The following is a 10,440-nucleotide window of genomic DNA, read 5'->3' on the forward strand; positions in this document are numbered from 1 at the left end:
AGTAGTGGCCGAGGAACTTCAACCTTTGTGGCAAATAACTCAAGTGACTTGTCATGTGATCCCTCAACTTTCTCCTTATACACATCCCAATGCAACTGAGAGGTGATGGGCATCCTCTTTAATCGGGATTTTACTCCCACTCCCACATCATATCGCCCAATAAGCTTCACACCATAACTTGGGTTAATCCAATTGAGGACGTTTTTCACTTTCACGGCAATATCTTTTTTAGCTCGTGCATGTGTCAAAAACCATGGCCTCCTCCCCTTCATCGGCATTTCCATCCATGAAAGCCGCCTTGTCCAAATAATGCACATTCACTAGTTTATCCATCTAAAAACAATGGAACAAAATTGAGTCATCCATGAACCGGCCATTTCATATGGATGAACTATCTAAAATATAAGATTTTGAATCTAACAACTAGTATACCTTAATCATAGCACTAACCATAACCGTAACCCTAACGTAACTAAACCCCTAACCCTAACACTTAAGCTAGCTTGCCACAACAAAGAGTGACACATTATTTAGGTCAACCATAAATGCACAATAAATGCTAAACTAGAGGAAGAACTAGGGGGGTTGCAAAACTAGTTGATTCCAACAAAAGTAGATGATTTGAACCAACCAAATGAAGGGGGTGGGGGAGGTACCTTGGGTGATGCAAATGGCCTCGATCCAAGGGGCAAATCTCAAGCAATGGAGGGGGATCTAGTGGGTGCTTGGGTGGGGGAGAAGAGGGGGAGAGAGTGAGAGCTCGGAGAAGAAGATGAGTGGAGTGGGTGGGTAGTGGTGGTGAGTGGAACCCACCAAACCTTATCCTCCAGGACCCTACCGCCGGAGACCTCGGCGGTAGGGTGTCGGAGCTTACCGTCAATGCTGGCGGCGGTAGGTCCCCTTTGCCACGTCAGCGCCCGTTAATGGCCAGACGGCCGTCAACAGAACCTACCGCCAGGTGGGGCGGCGGTAGCCTGTATATCTCTACCGCCAGGGCCTCCGGCGGTAGCTAAAAGGGTCAAATCTTGAAAATTTTCCATACCGGGGTCAGATCCCGATTTTATACGCCAAAAGGGTCAAAACACGAAATTTTGCCGCATGGTGGCATTAACCTAATCCGGAGCTTGTCTGGTCTTAGAGCGTCGACCCCCCCTTGCTCTTTTTATGATTTGGTCGGCAGTGCACCCAACGTGTCGACCCATATTTGCTTGCGTGGGCGGCTTGCCGCCGTTCTATGCACACATTTTGCATAGTTTCACAAGCAAACAAAAATAGCATAGTGTCGTAACCAAATAAATTTAGCATGGTTTTACAAGCCGAATAAAAATTAAATTGTCTCAAATACATTTAAGAAAAAGATACATCTACTGGTTGCCAACATGAGCCCACATGTGCTCAACCAAATTATTTTGCAGCCGCACGTGAGTTTTCCAATCACACATTTCATGATGAAATTGAGTGAACTGTGCAAACATTGCTGCTCCTCCTCCTAGGTAGTATCCTTTGTCACCTAGGTAGTATCATTTTTCATAGTTGTGGCCATTGATGTTAACATTCACCGCTGGGTTGTTTCCTTCGGCAAGCATTGCAAACAGCGGCGGGTGTTGAAGCACGTTGATAGTATTGTGCGATCCGGCCATGCCGAAGAAAGAGTGCCAGATCCAGAGATCTTGTGGGGCCACAGCCTCAAGTATGACAGTGCAAGCCCTGACATGGACCTTATACTACCCTTTCCAAGCAGAAGGGCGGTTCTTCCACTCTCAGTGCATGCAGTCTATACTGCCAAGCATCCCTGGGAAGCCCCTGCTGGCATTCATCGCCAATAAGCGGGCTGTATCATGAGCAGTCGCTCTCTCAAGTATTCAAGGCCAAACACAGCAATCACAGCCTTGCAGAACCTCTACATGGACTCTAGGCATGTAGACTCGCGCATACGGACGTACTCATCAATGAGATCATCAGGCACTCTGTATGCAAGCATCCAGATGGCTGCAGTGCATTTCTGATAAGATGAGAAGCTAATCTTTCCAAGGGCATCCTATTTGCACTCAAGATAATTATCATATCCGACCACCCCCTCTCTAATACGGTTGAAAAGATGCCTAGCCATACGGAAACACCGCAAAAATTTCCGATGTTTGAACGGCGGGTTGGTTGTGTCAAAGTAGTTCTTCCAAAGAAGGAAATGGCCACCCTCTCGGTTGCGATTCAACGCCGGAATGTGGCCCGGAACAACGGCCGCTGCCTATTAAGGTGGTCATGGACCAACACGATAGCCAACATCTCCTCCTCATCATCGGATGAGGAATCGTCGGAGTCAAACAGAAAATTGTGGAAAAATAACTCGTGAGCGGACTCCATTTTGTACCTTGAGGCTATACCTGGGCATATCTCGGGCCGGGCCGGGCCTAAAAAGTCGGATGCTAAAAACACAGGCCCGGCCCGACCATCGGGCCTACTAATTCGGGGCGGAGCCCGGTCCGAGCCCGAGAAAGCCCGACATGGCCCGGTCGGCCCGGCCTGGCTACGGCTAAAATCAGGATTTTTGCAGGCCCGAGCCCGGCCCGATTTACCTGTCGGGCTCATTTTCCAGGCCCGAGCCCGGCCCGATGGCACACTCGGGCTCAGCCCGGCCCGGGATTTTCGGGTCGGGTCGGGTCGGGCCGACCGGGCCGGGCTGCCCATGGCCAGGTTTGCTAGAGGCAAACTGTCGAACAGCTTGCGGGCGTCGATGAAGAAGCTGGCCGGCGAAAAGATGCGCGCCTCCCCTGGACTAGATGGCTGGCCTGGCGGCGTCAGGACAACTGGAAGTGTCGGAGGAAGGAGCTGGCCGGGGGCGGGGAGGCGGCTTCCTGCTCGCGACGACGTTGGAGTGGGGGGTGGGAAGTTGCGGCGGCCCGACGGCGAGGGGCGATGTTGCGGGGAAGGTGTGTCGGCACGGGATGCTCGCAGAGGTACCAGAAATGGGCGGCGGCGGCGACGGGGCGGGGTGGGCGAGGGCTTGTTGTAGATATGGGTGGAAGAGGATGGCCAATGGTTGTGCCAGGGGAGGAGTAGGCGTGCGTTCGCGCCGACGCAAATTAGACTCAAAATTGGGCCGAGAATGGGTCAGCAGGCGAACGAAAAGCAGACGCGCGTTCGTTTAGATCGGCGTGTTGGGCCGACTTTTCTGCCCGCGCCTACCGAAATGGACGCGCGCGAACGAAATGGGTCGGCGCGTTGGAGTTGCTCTTACTAGACCAAATTTGATGTTTTGACCTTTTTGATGAAGTTTAGCTGGATCTGACCTTGGTTGCAAAAAAAAAATCAGGATATGGCCTTTTTTCCTACCACCACCCAACCCGGCGGTATTCTAACACAGCCTACCTCTAGGCCCTGATGGTAGGGCAACGGCAGGCCCATGACGGCTATTTGCGCCCGCTGACGTGGAAAAGGCCCCTACCGCCAAGGCCCGAGACGGTATGGTGCTCGTGCCTACCGCCAAGGACCCCGGCGGTATGGTGCTATAGTGGATAAGATGTTGGGGTGAATGGGTGGGTCCCCATCCACCCATTCACCCCCAATCTCCTTCTTCCCCTCGAGCTCATCCTTTCTCCTCCCTCTCTCCCCACCCAAGCACCCACTAAATACATCACCATTGTTTGAGATTTGTTCGGTGGACCGGGACCATTTTCACCACCCAAGGTATCTCTCCCACTCCCCTTGTTTGGTTGGTTGGAGCCACCTATTTTGGTTGCATTGATCACATTGTTGTAAACCCTAGTTCTTGCACTTGTTGTGAAATCAATGAATATGATGCAGTTAGGGTTATGTTTGTGCTTTGACTATGTATCGCGTGCCTAGCATTTATTGGGGTAGCAAGATCTTGTGCTAGGGTTAGTGGTTTTGTTAGGGAAGTGTTAGGGTTAAGGCTATGGATTTAATTTGACCATGTTTGTTTTGTTGTTTGATTGCAATGCATACAAGTTCATGTTCGACCAGGACCCCATGGCAATCGACGCGTTTAGCGCGATATCTAAGGGCATCATTATGGTGTGTTCGGCTGGCAACGAGGGGCCCATGTCCATCTTGATCACCAACGGCACCGTGGTTGCTCACGGTTTCTGTTGGCTTGGTGGATCGGAGCTTCGACGCCACCGTGCATCTTGGCAACGGCAAGCACATCGACGCATAAGCGATTACCTAGGTGGCAAAGCCGAACTCAAAGATGTACCAACTCCTCTACTCTGAGGAACGATGGTCCTGTGACTACACGGGTCACTATGCCCTCACTGAGAAGAGCATGGTTTGTGACTCAGAACCAATCAAGTCAAACATCCATCGCATAATGCGCGCTGGGCGCGGCCGGCGTAGTGTTGTCCAATGACGTGTTCCACTGCTACACCATTGTTCTTCGGGATTATAACTCCAGCATAGTGCAGGTGACTGCGGACAACGGTAAAATCCTCGAAGCATACGCCATGTCGTCAACGAGCAGCTCAACAACCCTCACTTTCACATACAACAACACATTGCTTGGTGTTTGGCCTGCCCCCATCGTAGCATCATTCTCTTCCCGAGGTCCAAGCCCCTCCATCCCCGGTGTTATCAAGCCAGACATATTGGCACCAGGGCTCAACGTCCTCGCTGCATGGCCACCAAAAACAAAATCTGGATCTGGGTCTTTCAACATCCTATCCGGCACATCCATGTCGGCGCCTCACGTGAGTGGCATCGCGGCGCTCATCAAAAGCTCACATCCCGATTGGTCCCCCGCCGCTATCAAGTCTGCAATCCTAACAACGTCGAACATCCTTAATAGTACCGGGAGCTCAATCTTGAACAAGCAGCATGGGAAGGCCCGCGTGTATGATGCGGGCACCGGCCATGTGAACCCGACCAGAGCCTACGACCCTGGCCTGGTGTACGACCTCGGCGTCCACGACCATGTTGGCTACTCGGCGACGATGGTTTGGCAACTATCATGCACAACTCGAGTCTGAGTTGCGCGAAGCTACTCATGATCAAGGACGTGTAGCTCAACTACCCGACCATAACCGTGCCACTTAACTGTTGGCTCAAGGCAACGGGCTTCACCGTGAACCGAACTGTGACGAATGTCGGTCCGGCTGCATCGACGTACAGGTGAAGGTGGACGCGCCCAAGTCGTTGACGGTACGCGTTATCCCCGGCACATTGGTGTTCTCCAAGTCAGGAGAGAAGAAGATGTTCAGTGTGATACAAATGCTGAAAGCTAAAGGGTTCCCAGATAAATGGTGTGATTGGGTAATGGAGACTATGAGAGGGGGACATGTGGGGGTGAAAGTCAATGATGAAATTGGCCCATATTTTAAAACTTTCAAAGGACTCAGGCAGGGTGATGCTATGTCCCCCTTGCTTTTCGACCTTGCTGCGGATGCTTTAGCCATTTTAATGAACAATGCACTAGAAAATGATTTGATTAAAGGAGTCCTAGATAATGAGGAAAGCAAAGGAGTGAATATGCTACAATATGCAGATGATACAATCTTTTTAATTAAAGACGAAGTAGAAAGTGTACAAAATTTGAAGTTTGTGCTAGGAGCCTTTGAATAAATATCTGGGCTCAAAATTAACTTTCATAAGAGTGGGCTGATGATGTTTGGGAAAGCAAAAGAGAAACAAAAATTATATCAGGAAATATTGACATGTAAGATGGGGGAAATTCCTATGAAATACCTGGGATTACCAGTAGCTGAAACCAGATTAAGGAAAATACACTGGAATTGTGTGACTGAGAAAGTTGAAAAAAGATGTGGATGCTGGCAAGGGAAACTGTTGGGGTCCATTGCTGGGAGAATCACCCTAGTGTAGGCCTGCCTGACTAACATCCCTTTATACATGATGTCATTTTATCCCATCCCCAAAGGGGTGATTAAAAAAGTTAACTTTTACCGGGCCAGACTAGTTTGGCAGGAAGATGAAGATATTAAAAAATATCACTTGATGAAGTGGGATACTTGTTGTTTACCCAAAGATGTAGGTGGGCTTGGGATTATCAATTTAGAAATAATGAACATATCTTTGCTAGCTAAGTGGTTCTGGAAGATGGAGAACGAAGAGGGGTTATGGCAGAACATAATAAAAAGAAAATATGGGGGAGATGAATGCCTGTCCAGGAGCGTAAAAAGACAGGGTGATTCTCAGTTTTGGTCTAGCTTGATGAAGATCAAGGAAATTTTCTATAGTTTTGCTAAGAAAGAATTGGGAAATGGGGAAAATACCATATTTTTGGAAGATGTATGGGTTGATGATAAAAGTTTAAAAGCAGCCTATCCTAGAATTTATGATATATGTTTTGACCATAACATTACAGTTGCTGAGGCCATCCAGAAAGGGTGGCATGGATTTAGGTTTAGGAGAACTTTGCATGGAGAGACCTTAGAGCTTTGAAAAAACTTAAAGAGTAGGTGTGAAGAGATTGAAATGCAAGGTGGCAAAGATAAGATAACATGGTCACTAACTACAAACGGGGTGTTTTCAGTTAAATCGCTTTACAGAAAATTGGTTGCTGATGGACTTAGATTTTCATAGAATTTCTTTGGAAAATCAAAGTCCCAGCAAAAATTAAGGTCTTTTTGTGGTTAAGCATTAGAAAAAGCATACTCACTAGAGATGCTTTGTTGAAAAGAGGGTGGAAAGGAGATAAAAATTGTATTTTCTATGGGAAAGATGAATCTGTAGATCATCTGTTTTTTCAATGTTCAGCTGCTTCTCTAATCTGGAGTTTAGTCAAATGTACTTTTGATGTTCAGCTGCTTCTCTAATCTGGAGTTTAGTCAAATGTACTTTTGGTTTAAGGCGTGCTCCTCTGTCTATACAAGAGTGCCTTGGTTCTTGGGTGAAAACTTTTAGAAAAGAGGATAGAAAACTTGTTCTGGTGGGAATTTCTGCCATTTGCTGGGCCTTATGGAAAGCTAGAAATGGGGTTATTTTTGAGAATAAAAGAATCTCTGATCCTATGAATATTATCAACACAATAACACACTCGATGATCGAGTGGTCTATTTTGCAGATAAAGGAGCAGGAAAAAAAGATACTGGAGCTGGGGGCAAGACTACTCGAACGGGTAGCAAGTGAAGTCTATGCGGCCTCTCAAGGGTGGAGAATCAACATGATGCGCTTGGAAGGATGAGAAAGAACCCCCGCCCTGGAGGACGTCTGGACTGCTTTGCTGCTTGCTTCTAGCGCTTGTTTTAGCCTCTTTCTTTTGCGTAGCTCGTAGCCTGGTTTCTTTTGAGTCTGGATGATTGTAATAACTTAGCTGAACTTTTATGCTCGTTGATGGTTTGAACTAGTCGTCTGGGGGAGGTGTTGTGGGTGTTATGGCCTGGTTGCTGTGGCACTCCCTCATACCCGTCCCGTTAGAGTGAAAAATGCTTGGTATGCGTCTTTGTAGTCCGAGGACTGATGGTTTTCATTAATGAAAATCGGAGGGGGTGAGAAGCCTTCTCTTTCATTCAAAAAAATAAAGTCAAGCTTGAGCTGGGTGTCGGAGACGCGTGTCGTGCGGAGCCCAATAGTCGCCGTTGCAAATCTCGGCGGGTGAGACTCACCGTAGGTGTGCAATGGAAATCGGCTGGAAGTGTTTATCAGTGTCTTTTCTCTGGGACTATCAATTTACACAAGTTATATATAAGAAGATTTGTAAATTGCTGATCCCGCTTGCCGCCGGATATCAATTTACATGAGTTGCTGAAAGCTCTCTTGGATTCCAATCAACTTTGGGAGCATTTAGATCGATATGTTAGCATCCCCCTCCCAGTGTTACTTCACAAGTGTTGCAGATTATAAATTAGTAGTACAGTTTACAGTCGCTTGAGTGTGTGGACATTTTCAGCGTGCAATGTTCAGTAACCGGCAGTTAAAGAATTTCCCTGATGAGGAATTCCTCATCCAAGAAAGATGCACTGATTGGCGCTGCAACAGCACCCAACCAGAAACGAACTTGCAGCCCAAAGAGACAGACTGCACTGCACATACAGTATATAAAAGAGTCGGTTTAGATTAGCTTTTCATCCCAGGTAGTACAGATTCCTAACGCCCTACTACTCTACTAGAGAGAGAGTCTTGGCTACTACGCGCGTACTATGAACAAGGCGGTGGCGGTGGCGGTGGCGTTGGCGGTGCGGGTGTGTCGCTCTCTCGCCGTCGATCCGTCGATCAGAAGGAGGCCGAGTTGACCCGCCGGAGCTGGTACTGCTTCGGCTCCGCCTCCGGCTGGGGCATGTAGAGCACCGCGTGTCGCCGGAGCTGCTGCTGCCTCTCCCCCGCCTCCTGCTGCGGCAGGAACTGCATCACCGGCTCCAGCTTCTGCAACACCAAACACAACCATGAAACGAGAAAAGAAACTTAGCTCTGACGAAGAGACTTGATCAACAGTGTTCAGACTTCAGAGTTCAGTCTAGGAATCGAGATAGGAGGCTTAGATTAAGAGGTTTAATCTCCTAGCTTACACTAATGAAAAAAGTTTGCACTAATAATGAGGTTCATAGATGAAAACTTATATGGCATTGAAAGAGAAAGATCACGCCATTGTTGGAAGCAAGCAACCGGAGCAAGAAGTTTGGAAGTAGCACAGCAGCCAGTACAGCACATTCTCGTCCTGATTGGCCTTTTGACTAGTGGCACAGGACTTGCGTACCGCTTGCTGCGGCCAAGGCACGCACAAGTGAATTAACCAGAGATGTAGGTAATTTTTTTTATTTTTTTACCTTCAGCTCCTTGAGATGCTCGATCTCCTCCTCCAGCCGCGAGATCTTGTTCTCCAGCTCGTTCGTGTAGGCCTACGGGGCCGTAGGCATGGCGAATCCGTCAGAAAGAAGCGGTTTTTCAGGGTGCGAAATTATTTACCGGAGAAGGTGACCGGGAGGGAGACCGCACCTGCTTCCTGGCCCGGGACCTCGCCGCCGACTCGCGGTTCTTGATCATCCGCTTCTGCCGCCGCTCCACCGTCTTCTCCACGACGCCGTCCCCGCCCACCACCGCGGCGCCGCGCTTCCGCCCGCCGGCCTGCGAGAGGAACCCGCCCTGGTACACCGCGTCCAGCACGGGGCCGGCGCCCACGCCGAGGGGCCGCGGCAGGGGCCGGGTCACGTACTGCTGCGGCGGGTGGTACTGGTGCAGCCAATGCGCGCCGGCGCAGCCCCCGCCGCCGACGGGCACGCCGGCGCGCGAGAGGAAGTCCTCCAGCGTCATCTCGCCCACCGTTGGCTGGCGGCCGCGGCCGGCGCTCTCGATGTCGCGCCACACCTCGTCCACCGTCTTCTTGCCGTTCCCCGCGCCGCGCGGCTCCGCGTCGGCGGCGGCGGCGGGGAGCACCGTGCGCAGGAGGTCCTCCAGGTTCATGCTCCGCAGCGGCTCGCCCAGGTGGCTCTCCACCTCGTTGAGCGTGAGGCCGTACACCGACCCCTGCCGCGCCAGGGCCCCTCCCCCGCCGCCGCCGCCGCCGCCGAGGGACGACATTGTCTGAACTCCCATCCACGCACCGGCCTCCGACAGCCACCCCCTCGCCTCACGTGTCACGATCAGCTGCAGCCAGCCAGCAGAGGTCAAACAGGGAAACCACACGCCATTACAGACGGAAAGAACAGCAACCACCGAGGCCGGTCAATGGAAACAAATCCTAAGCAAGCAAGGAAGCAACAGGAAAGAAAGAAAAATGGGCAGCCAGGGTGCAGTTCTTGCCTGTTTTACGACGGCCGGGACCAGATCAGAATCCGGTGAGGCAGAGGAGAGTATTAATTTAGGATTGCCGCAAGAGGGGCTCCGGCCGGCCGTGTGGGGGAGAAGGGGGGGTGCTAAAAGGGGGAGAGGAGGAGGAGGGGAGAGAGCTGGTGGTGGAAGAGGAGACGATGATGCCTTTACAGTGCTACAGCTTGGCCAGCTGCATTATATTTTTGGCCGAGGTGAACAGTAGGAGCAGTGAGTGAGAGAGTGACACTGATGATGAGTAGGGTAACAATAATAAAAGGAGTGCCGGCTGGGCCACACCAGAGGCACGAAGCTGAAGCTCATTGAATAACAAAAGGAGTTTTTTTGGGGCTTTCAGCTTGGGTTCCATGTCCTTGTTTTATCATCAACATTCAAAAGCGAGAAACAAAAAATGTCTGGCCTCCATTATTTCTTTTCCTTGCTGCTGGTAGGCAGATGAGGTAGTATATATTTTTGTCCTGGGAGCCAACCAAACACCATCATATATATTCATATTCGCATGCTCAAATTAAGCCTGGCCGAGGAAGGGGAATCCGCTCCTACCAAAGGAAGAAAAGCCACCGCTCGAAGTGGAAATGGCAGCTTCAGGCCACACAACACCCATACGGAGGAAAATTCCTTGTGCCTCCATTAGCCCTGGCAGCCCGTGATTAAGCCTAGTTAATCGAGCATTTGCGGGGTCTGATGATGGCTGAGCACGCTACACAT

General features: G+C 50.2%; 1 protein-coding gene and 1 pseudogene across 1 annotated transcript; one reads left to right on the forward strand and one right to left on the reverse strand.

The window, feature by feature from the left end:
- Positions 1 to 4,688: 4,688 nt before the first annotated feature.
- Positions 4,689 to 5,574, forward strand: LOC123055638 (subtilisin-like protease 1; annotated as a pseudogene).
- Positions 5,575 to 8,005: 2,431 nt separating this feature from the next.
- On the reverse strand, positions 8,006 to 9,946 carry LOC123048661 (ABSCISIC ACID-INSENSITIVE 5-like protein 3). Its single transcript, XM_044471712.1, has 4 exons — positions 9,706 to 9,946; positions 8,902 to 9,549; positions 8,733 to 8,804; positions 8,006 to 8,331 (listed from the first exon to the last, which is right to left on the reverse strand). The coding sequence occupies exons 2-4, from the start codon at positions 9,496 to 9,498 to the stop codon at positions 8,182 to 8,184; spliced, it is 819 nt and encodes a 272-aa protein (XP_044327647.1). The 5' UTR covers positions 9,499 to 9,549; positions 9,706 to 9,946; the 3' UTR covers positions 8,006 to 8,181.
- Positions 9,947 to 10,440: the final 494 nt, after the last annotated feature.

Source organism: Triticum aestivum, chromosome 2D (assembly GCF_018294505.1).
Source record: "Triticum aestivum cultivar Chinese Spring chromosome 2D, IWGSC CS RefSeq v2.1, whole genome shotgun sequence".
In the NCBI taxonomy this organism is placed as follows: domain Eukaryota; kingdom Viridiplantae; phylum Streptophyta; class Magnoliopsida; order Poales; family Poaceae; genus Triticum; species Triticum aestivum.

What these genes read in the sequence shown, in the direction of transcription:
- LOC123048661 (XM_044471712.1), bottom strand. Translation starts at nt 9,498, where the DNA reads ATGGGAGTTCAGACAATGTCGTCCCTCGGCGGCGGCGGCGGCGGCGGG. An exon ending in GGTCCCGGGCCAGGAAGCAG is followed by an intron (nt 8,805 to 8,901) that starts GTGCGGTCTCCC and finishes ACGGCCCCGTAG; the next exon opens with GCCTACACGAACGAGCTGGA. An exon ending in AGCATCTCAAGGAGCTGAAG is followed by an intron (nt 8,332 to 8,732) that starts GTAAAAAAATAA and finishes TTGGTGTTGCAG; the next exon opens with AAGCTGGAGCCGGTGATGCA.